General features: G+C 42.3%; 1 protein-coding gene across 1 annotated transcript in view; it reads right to left on the bottom strand.

Annotated features, from left to right (window-relative positions):
- The window catches only part of MAP3K9 (mitogen-activated protein kinase kinase kinase 9), a 60,833-nt gene that overhangs the window by 38,871 nt on the left and 4,980 nt on the right, over positions 1–16,982 (bottom strand). Inside the window, exon 2 of the mRNA XM_068399030.1 lies at positions 15,661–16,074. Coding sequence (XP_068255131.1) covers positions 15,661–16,074 — 414 coding nt within the window. The remainder of the gene's footprint in view (positions 1–15,660; positions 16,075–16,982) is intronic.

Raw genomic sequence — 16,982 nt, 5'->3', positions numbered from 1 at the left:
TCTTCTATCAACCTAGAGGAGGTGATGGATGTGTCAGTGCAGCAGTTCTTGGATTTTAAGCTGTGCAGTATAGTAACTCTAAAGAGCTAATGCATAATGGGGGAGGGGATAGGAAAGGCCTCCAGAGCCACGATATATTTAGAATCGATCCTTTTACCCAGCCAAGCTGAAAAAAAGTCTTATCACTTTAGTGATCCGGTACAAAACGCTTTGAATGCTCCTGGAGAACACCCAGGTGAGCTTCTGGAAGAATGGTGCTGTTCAGCTCAGGTTCCACACTAAATCCTACCATACTGCTTACATTGGAACAACCTTCTAGCTCAGGCATGGATTATTTTACTCTTCATAATCAGTTAAATGCTCCAAAGAAAAAACATTATTACATCTGTACCCAACACAGTGCTTTGCCAAATCATATCAGTTTGAAAGCTTGCAACAAATCAAGAACTGTGTTAGGTAACAACAAAAAAAGGAAAGGGAAAAGTAGAATCACATGAATGACATTCATTAATTGTTGCTCAAGAGACTGTCTGAAAAGAGATTTGATAATAACGCTGGTTCACTGGGAGCCATTTTCAGGCAAATAGAAACATGAAATTCATGATTAAAAAAGTAGCACAGAACTGTTTTGCTTCAATTAAGACATCTCTATGAAACAGTCAATAATACCAAATACCATTCATTCCTGGAATAGGCTGGTACTCCACAACCTAGAAGGTAACAAAGACATAAAAACTTCACAGGCAGCAGCACAAACCACACCAGAAGCTGTTTTTTTTTGGTGGTTTGTTTGTGGTGGGTTTTGTTAAAACCAGATTTAATTAAAACAACTTTAAGAAAAGGGAGAGAGGTATATTTCCATTCAGCAGAACAAACGTTAAAAGGCTCCTAGATGCACGATCAACACCACGGTACAGCTGACAACAGTGAAATTCAGACTTTCTTGAATACTGCAGAGTTCTACCTTAAGCTGAGCAGAACAAGTTGCCAGCTGCTGAGAAGAAGGGTAGTACTGCACTGTTGCACATGGAAGTCCATGCAAGATAACAGCTCATGCAGTAAAGCTATCAGAAAGCTGTTCACTTCCTGATGTGTTAGTTTTCTGTTAGTTTTCTGACCCAGCTAACTCTGTGAACATAGTCCCCTGACGAAGCATTAGGAATATCCCCCAGTTACCAGAAGACCATAATCATATCAAAGCCACACACTGTGTGACTGAGTACAACAAACAAGAAAAAGCAAATCAATAAATCCAAGGGCAAGACTGACAACACTTGAACAAGCAGAATTAGGCATATCAAGTTCTATTAATCAAAGTTATGAGATTTTTCTTATTTTCAGGATCCTTGAACAATGCAAAGTCAAAAGCAACTAAAGACTATTATCTCTAACATCTTTTCCTAGGCCCATACTCAAAGAGGCGAAACAACAGAAAATCCTCTAATACTTTTTGTGGCAGATGGACCACATGGCCTGGTTCACATACATCCCACTGCCCTTACACATACCATCTTTACAGCAATTATCCATACTATCACTTCTTTATAGTAGCCCAAGAACACCCCAGGAATCCCCAATTTAAGCACAGCAATTGTTGCGATAAGCAAAATCTTAGTGGCAGAAGTATTTACCTATTACTAGTAAATGGAGCTACTGGCACACCGTCTTCGTTTAGCCTGCATCTGGGGCTAAACTATAGCAGTTTTTCTCTCACCCGGTGTCCCTTCCCCAAATGAGGAAGGGAACTGGGAAAAAAGAGAGACAGACTCGTAGGATGAAGTTAACCAGATTTAATGAAATGAAGAAAATCAATATAAATGACAACGCAAAGCAGATAACAGTATACTCATCCACAGGTCACTGGTGGGTTGCTCCAGGAATCACAATGAGGAAGAGGGAGGAGAGGCAAGGAGAGCAGGAAAAGCCCCCCCTCTTCCCAGCAAACCCTCTCTTTAAAAGTGAGCTTGATGTCAACAATATAGAATACACCTGTGGGCCAGCCAGGGTCAGCTGCCCCAGATTTAACTGCTGAGGGCCTTGATCACCATGGCTGGCCACAAACTGAAACCAAATCCCAGTGAAACCAGGACAGGATTCCACCCCTTATTCTATACCATTTACATCAAGTCACTACGGTTTTCCCCATCCCTCAACATAAATACACATCCACACAGATACTCTCTCTGGTCCATTGAATCAATGCAGTCCGAATATGTGGGTTCCATTTCTCACAATATTTCTCAGGGCAGGAAAAAACGTCAGGGTGGGACCCTCTCAGTTAGGAGCTCGGGACCAGGCCTAGTATGGTGTTATGGACTGTTGAAGCTGGGCAGCACAGGATGATGTATTGCATCTTGATCTTGCAGTGCATGTATCTGCTGCAGCCCATGTTCAAGGTCTGGGGTGATTCTTACTACAGTAACTGACACTTAGCATCATACAGTTATTGCCTATTCTCGCCCAGAATCAAATCTCCTTGGGGTACACATTTTACTTCCCCACCCTCCTGCATCATCCACCAGGTGCACCCAGGTCCTTGAGCAAAAGCAATTCCACGCATAGGTTTGCCTTTGCTCGAGGCAGGAGTAATCCAGACTGTTTTCCCCAACATATTTCTCGCATGAACTACAGGGACTTTATCCCCCTCTACGGTGTGCAACAGCTTGGATTGAGCAGGACCAGCCCGGTTGATATATCCCCTGGTATTAACTAACCAGGTGGCCTTTGCTAAGTGCTCATCCCAATTTTTGAAAGTCCCACCACCCATTGCTTTCAGGGTAGTCTTCAAGAGCCCATTACATCGTTCAACTTTCCAGGCGGCTGGTGCATGGTAGGGGATGTGATACATCCATTCAATACCACGCTCTTTAGCCCAGGTGTCTATGAGGCTATTTCGGAAATGACTCCCGTTGTCTGACTCTATTCTTTCCGGAGTGCCATGTCGCCACAAAATCTGCTTTTCCAGGCCCACAATAGTGTTACGGCAGTGGCGTGAGGCACGGGGTATGTTTCCAACCAGCCGGTACTTGCTTCCACCATTGTGAGCACATAGTGCTTGTTTTGGTGGGTTCATGGAAGCGAGATGTAATCAAACTGCCAGGCCTCTCCATACTTATATTTTAGCCATCGTCCTCTGTACCACAGGGGTTTCAGCCGTTTGGCTTGTTTAATTGCAGCGCATGTTTCACATTCGTTGATGACCTGTGCGATGGTGTCCATGGTCAAATCCACCCCTCGGTCACAGGCCCATCTGTATGTTGCATCTCTGCCTTGACGGCCCGATATATTATGGGCCCACCGAGCTAAAAATAGTTCACCTTTATGCTGCCAGTCCAGATCTACTTGAGTCACTTTGATCTTAGCAGCTTGATCCACCTGCTGGTTGTTTTGTTGTTCCTCAGTGGCTCTGCTCTTTGGTACATGACGTACCTTCACAACCAGCTTCTCTAATCGGGTAGCAATATCCTGCCATAATTGGGCTGCCCAGATGGGTTTGCCTCTGTGCTGCCAGTTGTTTTTCTTCCAGTGCTTCAGCCATCCCCACAGGGCATTTGCTACCATCCACAAGTCAGTATACAAGTAGATTACCGGCCATTTTTTTGCGCTCAGCAATGTCTAGAGGCAGCTGGATGGCTTTTACTTCTGCATATGGACTCGACTCACCGTCTCCCTCAGCTGCTTCTGCCACTTGACGTGTAGGACTCCACAGAGCAGCTTTCCACCTTCGCTGTTTGCCTACAATACAACAAGATCCATCGGTGAACAAGGCATGATGCTTCTCATTCTCAGATAGTCTATTGTATGGTGGGGCCTCTTCAGCGTGCATGACTTCCTTCTCCGGCAACATTCCAAAATCTTTGCTTCCAGCCAGTCCATGATTACTTCCAGAATTCCTGGCTGATTGAGGTTCCCTATTCGGGCCCGATGAGTAATCAGTGCAACCCACTTACTCCATGCGGCATCAGCTGCATGATGTGTAGAGGGGGTCTGTCCTTTAAACATCCAGTTCAACACTGGCAATCAGGGCACCGGGAGGAGCTGTGCCTCAGTGCCAATTACTTCTGAGGCACCTCGAACGCCTTCATAGGCTGCCAGTATCTCTTTTTCTGTTGGAGTGTAACGGTCCTCTGACCCTCTGTATCCCCAGCTCCAAAACCCCAGGGGTCGACTTCGAGTCTCCCCTGGTGCCTTTTGCCAGAGGCTCCAGGTAAGACCATTCTCCCTGGCTGCGGTATAGAGGACATTCTTTACTTCTGGTCCCATCCGGACCGGTCCAAGGGCCACTGCGTGGACTCTCTCTTGTTTAATTTGCTCAAAAGCCTGTTGTTGCTCAGAGCCCCATTTAAAGTCATTCTTCTTCTAAGTCACTTCATAGAGAGGGCTCACAATCTGACTGTAATGGGGAACATGCATCCTCCAGAAGCCTACTACGCCTCTCCTTTTTGTTCGTTGGCGGAGACATGGCTGTTATTTTGTTGATCACATCCATTGGGATCTGATGGCGGCCATCTTGCCACTTGATCCCCAAAAACTGTATCTCTTTTGCAGGTCCCTTGATCTTTCCGCGTTTTATAGCAAAACCAGCTTCTAGAAGGATTCGAATTACTTTTTCCCCTTTCTCAAAAACTTCCCCTGCTGTATCACCCCATACAATGACGTCATCAATAAATTGCAGGTGTTCCGGAGCTTCACCCTTCTCCAGTGCACTCTGGACCAGTCCATGGCAAATGGGGCTATGTTTCCACCCCTGGGGCAATCGATTCCAGGTGTACTGAATGCCCCTCCAGGTGAAGGCAAACTGTTGCCTACACTCCACTGCCAAAGGAATGGAGAAAAAAGCATTAGCGATGTCAATCATGGCATACCACTTGGCTGCCTTTGACTCCAGTTCATAATGGAGTTCTAACATGTCCAGTACGGCAGCACTCAGCGGTGGTGTTACTTCGTTCAGGCCACGATAGTCCACAGTTAGTCTCCATTCCCCACTGGACTTTCGCACTGGCCATATGGGACTGTTGAAGGGGGAGCGCATTTTGCTGATCACACCTTGGCTCTCCAGTTGACGGATCAGCTCGTGGATGGGGATCAGTGAGTCTCTGTTAGTCCGATATTGTTTCGGTGGACTGTTCTAGTAGCAATAGGCACCTTTTGCCCCTCAACCCTCAGCAGCCCCACAACAGAAGGGTCCTCTGATAGACCGGGCAGGGTAGACAGCTGTTTAATATCTCCACAGCCACTACACCAAATGCCCACCGGTACACCCTCGGGTCCTTGAAATACCCTCTTCTCAGGTAATCTATGCCAAGAATGCATGGGGCATCTGGGCCAGTCACAACAGGGTGTGTCTGCCACTCAGTTCCAGTCAGACTCACTTCAGCTTCCAGTACAGTGAGCTCTTGGGAGCCCCCCATCACGCCAGAGATACAAATCAATTCAGTCCCTTTATAGTTTGACGGTATTATGGTGCATTGTGCACCAGTGTCCACTAGAGCCTTACACTGCTGTATCTCTGATGTGCCAGGCCATCGAACCCACACAGTCCAAAAAACACGGTTGTCCCTATCCTCCACCTGGCTGGAGGCAGGGCCCCTCTAATCCTGGACATAGTGTTCATTATTGACATCTCAGTTCGAGCAGCTCATGTAGATTTGATTCCCATTATTCACGTCTGCTAAATAGGGATCCGAGGCCCATCTACGCTGTCTGGAGAGCTTCCCATTGGAAACTGGAGCAACAAATCTCCTGGAAGAAGCCCCATTCCTAGTCAGTTCACATTGTAACTCATGTACGCGTTTCTGCAAAGCCGAGGTAGGTTTTCCATCCCATTTCCTCATGTCTTCTCCATGGTCGCACAGGAAAAACCACAGAGTGCCTTGTGATGTATACCATCTCTCCTGAGCAGGCCTTGCAGGGGAATGCTGTCTCCTGATGGCTGAGACATTCTTCGGTGCAGGTGAGGAGCGGGGTCTGTCCTCCATCTGTGACAATTTGTCCAACACCTTACCGAGCAGTTCTGTGGCTTCGCTAGACGTTTTTTCCACAGCGGAGACGCTGGCCCATGTGGAGGAAATGAGAGTGTCTGCATGTTGCCACATACGATTATCTATGTCGCCCACGGTGCGTCGGCATCCGCCCAGCTAAATAATGCTAATGAGTTGCCATAAGACGGTGGTGCAGTCTGTACCCACCTGCGCCACATGGGTCCGGTAACTTTGGGTGCATCTGGATCTAGTGGTGTCTCTGGGTCCTCTAGGTCAGCAAAAATAATCTCCCGCACAGCTACTTCCCTGAGATTCTTAACACCTCTCTCAAGGGTTGTCCACTTGCCTGGGTGGTATATGACATCATCCCTGAAGGGATACCTGTTCCTTACACTTCGCAGGAGTTGCCGCCAGAGAGTGAGAGGCTCTGCACCAGTTGCAAGACCCTTATCAACACCCACTTCTCTAGCCATTGGTCCCAGCTGCTTGGCTTCACTGTCATCTAACTTGAGACCATCAGCTCTGTTATCCCAGCAGCAGAGCAGCCAAGTAACAGTTGCTCGCCTTCAGGGCGACTGTAATCTTTATGTATGTCCCACAGCTCACTCAAGGATAGGGATCGAGTAGTCACCTCTGGCTCAGCCTCCTGTGATGTCCCTGGTTGGCCATCACGACTTGCTGTTTTTGTGGTTTTCGTCTTCTGTACAGGGGCGACCAATACTGGCACTGGTTGAATCCCTGGGTTTGCCACACCACCCATCACTGGGGGCTGATGAGCTGTAGCCCTTGTTGCCAAAGTCTGGGTCATTGCATTAAGTGCTTCCTGGAGTTGAGCAATCGCAGTGCCCAGTGCAGAGATCTGAATAGCCTCTGGGGCAGCCAGGATGTCTGCTGTAGGGACTGGCAGGGTCCAAGTATCTGTGATTCCAGTTGTGGGGACTGGGGCAGCTGCGGTGTCTGTTACAGTGGTTGCAGCAGCCGTGCTGTATCTGCCCTCATGCTGATGTTGAAGCGAGAGCAGGAACTGAACAACATTCAAAAGGCCTGACAACATGACCATGGTGGTCGAGACATCCCACGGGTATTCAAAATTTTCAAAAGCCAGTGAGATCTGCTTCAAGGGAAAAAGAACGTACAGGTCACTCATTCCCATTCCACAGATATCAGAAATGGTCCCAGTCCCAAACGAATTTATAATGCCATAAACCAATGCCAAACCACATAGCAGACTACTACCTTTAAGTCCATGCCCAGAAGTGACAAACCACAGAAAACCAGTAACAAACAATGGCAAAACCACACATTTGATTAGCCATCCCAAAAGCGACTGTAAAACTAAACACCAGAGAATGCCACCCAGTGGCCCTGCTATTGACACCAACATGATGAAAGCTTGTACAAAAAAAACGTCATATCTGTGAAAACTCCAACCCTCTGAGACTCTATGGTTCTCCCGGGTGATCTATTTACGTTGGGCGTCAAATAAACTGTCTTCATTTAGCCCACACCTGGGGCTAAACAATAGCAGTTTTTCTATCACCCAATGTTCCTTCCCCAAATGAGGAAGGGAACTGGGAAAAAGAGAGACTCGTAGGATGAAGTTAACCAGATTTAATGAAATGAAGAAAATCAATATAAATGACAACACAAAACAGACAAAAAATATACTAATCCACAAATCACTGGCAAGTTGCTCCAGGAATCACAATGAGGAAGAGGGAGAAGGGAGGAAAGGCAAGGAGAGCAGGAAACGCCCCCCCTCTTCCCAGCAAACCCTCTTTTTTATAGTGAGTTTGATGTCAACAATATAGAATACGTCTGTGGGCCAGCCTGGGTCAGCTGCCCCAGATTTAACTGCTGAGGGCCTTGATCACCATGGCTGGCCACAAACTGAAACCAAATCCCAGTGAAACCAGGACACACACTAACTATTATTTGCTACATCTGAACAATAAATGGGCAAGGTTGAAGCCATGCTCACATTTTAAATGAAGGTTTCCAGTTGTAATACAAACAGCAAATCTTAACATTTCTCAACAGCCAAAGCAAATTCCAGAAGCCTGTTTGATGAAGCATCAGAGGAATATGTTGTACAGCTAACTAGGCACTTGGCTTGTAGCTCTAAAAATCATCCAGAACTTACGTAGTACAGTATTCAAAGTATATAGAGGATTTCACAGGTGATTTGGAATCTATACGTACATTAGATAAAGCTTGGTGTTTTGGGAGGGTATTTTTGTTTTTAATACAAAATGATGTTATAATAAATTGTTGAATAATATAACAAAGCTTTTAGAAAGCAGAGTGGAAGGGCTGTGTGCGGTGGTAACAGAAATAGCTCATGGGGGGGCTGTCCATCCTCTAGCTACTTCCTTCTGAAGAGAACCCTGAAGGATGCTGCACCATCCTGCCATTATCACCATAACGACTCTCCTATACGCTGGGACCCAAAGTTTTACTATTATGCAAGTGAGTCCTCTTCTCTGTGGTCTTAAGAAATACTGATGAAACCAAACATAATTATAAATCCTTACACATTGTGATAGTTTCTCTTCTTAGTGCATGAGGTTCTGTTACTATTTCATATCTGGAAAAAGTTCAGGTCTAAGGAAGGTTGAATTTACCTTTCCATTAGCAGTCACGCAATTAAGAAGCAATTATCAGATATGCCAGTCAACTTTGGCAACCTTTTAGAAATCAAAGTCACACCAATCTAACTGAAACTATCCTAGAATAAGAAAGTAAATATGTACCAAAAACCAGCTACTTAAATCACGTGCTATATCTTGTATTCTTTCCAACAGCTTAAGGCTTTCCTTGTCTTAAGGGAATATGCACCGTCTTCAAAATAGGATATTACTTAAAATTAAAGAATCATCTTGGGTGATGAATCACCACTTCAAAGAGCAATACTGTGCTTAACTTCTGATGCTTCAAGACTGAGTGAGTTTGCTTCGGATATGCTGAAATCCTGAAAGGAATTGGTTGATGAGAAAAGCAAAAGTGAAGCTGCTGACAGAGATCTCTCAAAATTCAAATTAAGTTTATTGACATTGGAACAACACAAAAAAAAGGTGGAGCTGAAAAAGTTATTCTAGGTTCCTGGAAATGCCACAAGAAGAGTGTTCTCTCACTCTTGACTTGCTACTTAGAAATGTCGGAAAAACACAGATTTATCCCAGCTCTGTCACAGATGGTCAGACAGTGAATTCATGGGAGAGGCACAGAGATGCCTAGGTACACGTCCTGCATGACGGTGCTTAGGTCTGCTCCTATCTGTTCTATCGTTCCATATGCATGATTTGGAGAAAGTGCTTAGTGTCATATATAATAAACTGATAATAAAATATCAGAAAATAAAATTTTATTTTATAAAATAAAAAATAACTCTTATTTTTTTCTTAGGAGCAGAAATAACTCTGCAGAAAAATATATGCAGTGGCACAAAGACATAAAAAGGATATTAGCTAGGTTTTTAAAAGTAATAGACACAATTTCACTTCTTAAAAATGAGAGGAACTCTTTCCATTCTTGTCTAGAAAGATAAAGGATTCCATTTGTGAAACTGCCTTTTTGCTACTTGGTGTGGATAGGAGAATACCAAAGTGTTGTTGTGGACATCAAACTTATTCCATAGAGTCTTCTTGGTTTTGACTAGTAATTAACAGTGAAGACATCAATTCATATTCAATTAAAACAAACCATTTACAGGAGATGTATTTTCATTTTGGAACTCTCAGAAATCTACTAAAACATACTGAAAATAAGACTGCAACATGAAAGCATCTGTCAAACCTCTCAGAGAGGAAAGTAGTTGTGCTAATTTAGACATGCTAAGAAAAAAAAAAAAACAACCAAACACAAAACCCCAAGAAAACCCAAAGTAAACTGTCACCCTACTTCTGTGAATTCCCAGTGTCTCAACAGCTTAAAAATTAGCATCACTTTCCAGTATAACTTACATCTTCTGAATTAATAACACGTGAAATTAATTTTTTTTTCATTCTGTTAAACAAAAAGTTGTGATATTACTGGCATGAATTTCATCATCATATTACCACATGCAAAAAATTATAGTTATCTGGCATTTTTTTTTAACCACAATACAAGTGACTGGGATATCAGCACAAAGGCTGATCTCTGGGGAGACAGAGAAATAAGCAGAGTAATCAGAACTAGGAGTTATGCACCATTAGCGATATCATACAGCATGTCCATAGAATCAGGTAATTGCTTAAGGGCAGAACCTGAAAAGTCATCTTTAATCGCCCTTAGGAGTATATTCAGGCTGTTTGAAAGGCTTGATTTCTACTGTACACAGTTTTTAAATATTTAAAAAAAAAAAAGAGGTTTACTGATTTTTGCTCCCCCCCAAAAAAAAAAAATCTCACATTTTCATCACTCTGCTCTTACAGGGCAAGGGACTACCCTGCTAAGTCTAGAGCAATTATTCACCCAGTGTAAAGCGTCCAGATGCCATTGAAATAGTTTCACCATACTTTACATGAAGCGTTACTCACACTCATTTAATCGCACTGACAAAGGAAATCCATTCTGATAGAAGGTAAAACATTGGAGAGTTAGTCAGCAAATTACACTGAAGCATCAGAAGCAGCAATAATAGTGCAGACTTCCAAACTGCTCTGCCAACACACTTCAAACAGACCCTGGAAGAGCTCTCCTCTGTGACATCGCCAGATAAAGAAAGAGGTTTACATTAAGTACTTTTCCTTCTCTGAAAAGACCAACAGAAGAGTGTCAATTATGAACGGACTGGGATGTGAATACTGCAACAAGGAATGAGATAACTAATCACATGTTATCAAGACTGATATGTAACATTGAAGTCCTGTTGACCTTGGGTTGAATTTGAACTAGTCACAAGGAATCCCTGCTTCTAAATTCTGCCCATACTTTAAAAAAAAATAAAGAAGGAGGAACATTGTAAGTCCTAGGAACAACTGTCCAGAGACCATGTGAAAGTCAGCTCCATTAGCATTTTTATGAACAGAAAAAGCCTTAACAACTGCATAAAATAAATAAGCAAAGCTATAGCAGAGTTTGGAATTCTTTAGAAAGCTAGAGCTTTGAATCTCAGGATATCACAAGCTTATCTTGGTGGTCCAAAAAGTAGAACAGGAACACCTTCAAAGAACTAGAAGGGAAGAACTACTGACTTGACTGAATCAGAATTGTTGGGGTTTATTTTGAGCTCTGTCCTTACCTCTTTCTTTGACCTTGGCCGTATCATTTTGCTGCTAATCTTCTGTGCCACTTCGTGGAACACAAACATGGTGACTTCTATAAAGCACTTTGCCAACTGGCATGAACACCCTCAGCAAAATCTTTCAATGTAGTGAAAATAAGTGTATTTTGCTGAGCCAGTCAAAAAAAGAGCAAATATGCTTTTGCTAGTTCTCTGCAGCATTAGTTAACTGGCATTATTCCTATAGCAATGCTAGCATATCTAATGTTGACAGACAAACAAGAAATAAACAGGACCAGCTTCATTATTTACAATACGTTGCTAAAATCAACAGACTGCCCTTTTTGATCCTAAGCATTATATGCCAAGCACCTTCCTCTGGCCAGAAATGAGACTCAAATCACACATAAGAAATAAGAGAAAGGGAAACTTTAAGAGCTGTGCTAAACACAGTAATGTTGACTTCAGTGGGCATTCCTAGTTGCTTTTTTTCTATAGTTCAGCATTTAGATTACTTAGGAGCCTTCGCATTGGGAGAGACCTACTACCAACTCTGTAACATACGCTCAGTGGAACACGAACATGCAGCCAAAGAGGGAAAGGTTAGCAATATCACCAGATGTAGAGAAGAAAAAGAAGCCAGAGAGGATTCTGGCAGATTAATAAGATTAATTTTCATATGGAATAAACTGAATCTCTTGAATCAAATGCTGAAAAAGAGAAATATTTATCTCCTCACGTAGCAGAATAAAATAGCTTTCCTGGGTTACCTTCTTTCTCTTGTCTCTTCTCTGACATGCGAGTTGGTAATGCCACCAGAACAATCGCCTCCCAGACTCTCTGCCAACTGAACTGACACTCGGCAAAAGAATTTCAGTCTCTAATAATAAATCACAGGTGTGCCATTTGTTCTATAAAGATCTTTATGTACTCATTTCCTGATAGCACTCACAAAACAATGAAACAGGTAGCTCTCAGAACCTCCAAGATTTACAATAAAAATCTGCCTCAAACATGGTACTTAAGATGTATGGGGCACTTTTCCTACACTCTAAATGCATTAGCATTAAACGTAAAGCTACAATAATGAAAAGGAATAAAAAATGAAGAAAAATTACGGAACAGAAAAAAACGTCAAATCCTTATACATATATAATTGGGTAATTTCTCAGGCTTGTATTAAGGTGTCCACTTGAGTTATTTTACTGTTCAAAATGTAACGTGAACTTCTTGAAAGGTTCATCATGAAGTACTGTCCTTATGCATTCTGTATCTGCCTAAATATAGGCAGACATCTGAAAGCAAGGCATTCTCTGATTTTCTTCTATTCTAGTAGAAAACTTGGTTTTAAATAAGGCAACTCTGTTCTTTCCCACTCCCCCATCTTGTTCCCTAACTCCCAAACTAACTCATCCTGCAGCTTCAGATGGGTAGTGCAGGTCCCAGCTGGTGCTTGAAGGCATGATGAGATGTATGAGAATCAGTATCTATTACTAAACACAGGCAGTACCAGTCAGTAGACCAATACAGCTGATGCTCCCATGAGAGCTCTACTGTACTTGTAGATCCTTAGTAAATGAAAGAAATGTGTCTCCAAGAATCTCTTCCAAGTTCTTGCAAGCAGAAGCTGTTCCTTCTCCAGGGACACATTACTGCCTATCGATGAGTGGTAACTTGTGCAAAGAAAATGCTACAAGCTTGTAATTCTACAGGCATAATGCTAACATGTAACCTGTTGGCGATTATCCACAGTAATTAAGAAAACTAAGTTCATCAGAAGAACACAGAAAACGCAAGCCATATATAAATCAGGATGCAATAACATACTTAGTGCACTAATCTTTACAAAACTTGTAAAAAGCTTTCCATAGACAACAGAGCAGAGAAACTTCCAAGATGCTTATTAGATATAATAGAAAAGGGATTTCAGCAATGCAGTGACAGAGTATTCAGGACACTTTTTGGGGAACAAAAAAAAACAAACCACCAAACAGAAAAGACCAACAGTCCCTCCCCACCAAAAAAGCTCCACCCTTGTCATAATCCAATATTTATGACACTTGCTTTATAGATACTACACCCAGAAAAGAACATATAATTTCAAATGTTTAAAATGTATACGTTTTTTAAAAATGTCTCTTCCACCACACAGCACAGAATGAAGAACTCGATATTGCCAAACTAAAGTGAACAGCTGCTGTAACATGTCAAGCCCATACCTGAGGGGTTACTAATTAATCTTACTTCAAAACAGAGTTACAAAACAATGAATTTGCCTTAAAATATCTGAAGTCCTTCCCTCCGGTACCAGCTCCTACATTTATTTAGTTTCCCAAACGTAACACTGCTTTCTGCAGACTTAGCTGGGCTAGAATTTTCCTATACCCATCATTTCTGTACTAGATGTGATGGTATCTTTGGTCAAAACCACCATGTAAATTCTCTACCTCTCCCCTCCAAACACAGGACGTATTTGAATCCTTCCACAGGCATTCCCACTCATTCTTCCTCTTCCTTTACTATTGCTTCCTCCCAAATGAGGAAAATTCTAGTAATATGTGTAGCAAAACCTTCAACTTCTCACTGACAATTTACAGTGCAGCACAATTATGTACTGCTTATTCACTGTGACAAGAGACATTTACTCTTCCTGCTGACAGTACAGATATTTTCTAGCATCCATATCTGTGGTTGGTGACATTGTGCAACTAGAGGTATCCCTCTAGTTGGGCTGGTTCTTTGGTTGACACGTTTCCCTTTTACAACTAGCAGTCTCTAGTCTGAATAAAACAGTGACATACCGGAGCTAACAGCTTTTTATCCTAGAAATAACTTTCATTCTAAACCTCAAAAATGTTCAGGTAGATAGCATTACACAAAAAAGTCTTAATGGCCTGTTAGAAAAATAAGCAAGTATTTTGTTAGGTAAGGAGAAAAGGCCCAACACTTAAAGGCAACTATTCTTTATTCTCAGATTAAGTCAGTCATCCATTAACCAAGCCAATAAATCCTTCATTTTACAGCACTTATCAATATGCCCATATATACACTGCTATCTATAAGGGAAAGGGAAAGTTTAGATATGAGTAAATCTTTATAAACATTAAGATTGCCTTACTCTAACAAAAAGGGAAACTTTAATACTATAAGAATAATATCATAGAAACTAATTTGAAAGCACTCATAGTTCCTATTTTCAAACTCACTAACACGTGTTAATAATACTTTTTCTTTCCTTCACAACAAACTACGTAAATTCACTGCCACAAGATTTGAGGCCGAAAAATACAGGAAGATTCTACAAGGCCTGGAACTTTACAGCATTGTAATGGTTAATGCTCACTCTAGTAAATCTGTTTAAGATGTTAAAATTCTCATCTGTCAGACCTCTTTGCTAGATGTTACTGCTCTCAAAGCAAAAGAGAACATGTGCCTGCATCATAGCCACCCAGTTCATAGTGCTTCTTATTAACACAAGCCATAAATGAAAATGAGTTCATACTAACACACCTATCTAAACCACTGCAGCCAACATGCAGGTACATGTTTGCTCTTGCCATCTAGACAGAGATAAGCAGAAAGAAAAGCTGAACAGCTGCATGCAGGCATCAGGAAAGGAGAGATGATCTTTAAACTACTGCAGCAGTTTGCTCCCACGCTCATAAATAATGTTCCATGCACGCGTTTGACTTCAAGGAAATTTTAAGTTTGGGAAAATAGATACACTACAAAACATCCAAGTGGCAGACAATAATGCTATTAGTATTACAGAGTAGCTATTCACCATGATTTCCAGAACCGTAACTACCAAGGTTCAGTTCCTGTGTCCTATTGGGTCAGCTGCATCCCATGCAAAGCGCCACAAACATCCGCTGAAGTTCTGGGTGTATAAGGAAACCCAGTGGGACATTTCGTTTACCTGAGTTAATGTTTCTGTCAACACCAGCTCTATGAGGGATAGAGAGAAGATCCAATTCAACAGGGATGGTTTAAATCTCCCATGAGGAAAACAGGCTTGCATCTCATCTATCCAGCAAAATATAGCAAGTAAAATGAAAGCTTGGAGCATTTATCTTTCCAAAGGAGCATTTATCCTTCCAAAAAGTGGACAGAGAATACACATTTTAAGTTCAACAAGACTTTGCAACATACAGGAGCCTCCTGAAATGCCAACAGAACTAAGACAGAGTGTGTGTGTGTGTGTGTGTATATATATATATATATATGAATTACTAGAGAAGCATGCTCCATTTACAGTTGCTTTTGCATCCAATCATTTAAGTTGCTTCTACAAAGTGAAAGCATTTACCTGTTTTCTGTGGTCTGTAGCACGATATTGTAGAAAAATAAACCCCTCTAGGATTGAATTAGAGGATACAGTGGTTCACAAGAAAGGATCGCTAAGTTAACATTACTCCCCCCTCTTTTCTTTGTACAATTTCTTTCCCTGGCTGTTCACTGTGTAGCACTTACTGTTGCTGGACTTCAGGTCACGGTGAATTATGGGAACAATTGCTTCCTCGTGCAGGTAGTTCATTCCCCTCGCAATCTGTACTGCCCAGTTCACTAGTATGTCAGGAGGTATCCTTTTACCAGACAACACTCTATTTAGCGATCCTCCACGGGCAAACTCCATGATCAAGCAAAGATTAGGTTCCTTCAAACACACACCCCTGAGGGCAATGATGTTGGGATGCTTTAACATCGCAAAGAGCTTGGCCTCTTGGCGGACATTCTCAATGGTCTGGCTGATGTCCTCATCAGGGTCATAGCGAGCTGCCTTGACAGCAACCTCATCTCCTATCCATACAGCTCGATACACTTTTCCGAAGCCCCCTATGCCAATGATTTCCTCCAGAACAAGCTCCGAGAAGTCGATCTCCTGGACTAGGGAAAGAGGAAAAAAAAGATGTAAACATGTAGCAGCTACGCAGCCTGTACATCAGCTGAAGGTCCATGTTGCCCAACCTCACCCTTACCCTTGGAGGAAGGACCCATTTTCACTCCAAAACAATACAAATTAAAGCAGCAGTCCCTTCTGGCAATCTTTCATTGCCAAATAGTGTGGTAAAACAGATCTTGCAGTATCATAAGACGTGCACGAAGTACTCACTGTGAATGGCAATGAATTTGACCTAATGGTGGTGAATGACACACTTAATAAAACAGCCTCCTCTTAACACACTTAAACCCGTATAACACTGACACCCCCTTACGGATAAACCCTCATTTCCTGCCCTCAGTGACACTACAAGATTCAAAAAAAAGAAAAACACACCCACAGGCTAATCTTCACTGACTTCACTACAGTACTTAATGTGGCACGGGTAAAATTCAACACAAAATGCATTTGCTCCTGCATTTGTCCCTTGTTTGAACATCTCTTCAAGTGCCACTAACGATCTTTTAGTCCTTCCCAAATCACATTCTTCCACATCTCTAAAAGCTTTGCAGATTCATTCCCCACAAGAGATCTGCTAACCATTTCTCACACTACTGATGATAGTGTGACAAACAGATAGATCAGACCACATACTGAGTATGCAGAGCTAGGAATAAGAAAACCATTTTTGATTAATGCATAGTGCATTTTTATTACAGAAATTACGTGAAATAACAGAATTACCACTTTCCATTCCCATGCACTCACAGCTATACTTTACAGGCTGCCACAGTAACTGCCACAGTACTTGGTGTTGTACAAAAAACCCTACATACGCAGATGCCTTAATTCAGCACACAAAATGCATCTGGAGCAAAACATGTGAGAAAGTGCATCCTGTACAACTGTACAC

The sequence above is a fragment of the Nyctibius grandis genome, chromosome 4, assembly GCF_013368605.1.
Source record: "Nyctibius grandis isolate bNycGra1 chromosome 4, bNycGra1.pri, whole genome shotgun sequence".
Classification (NCBI taxonomy): Eukaryota; Metazoa; Chordata; class Aves; order Nyctibiiformes; family Nyctibiidae; genus Nyctibius; species Nyctibius grandis.
The sequence above is the reverse complement of the archived record's forward strand: the minus strand, read 5'-3'. Positions and strand labels throughout refer to the sequence as shown.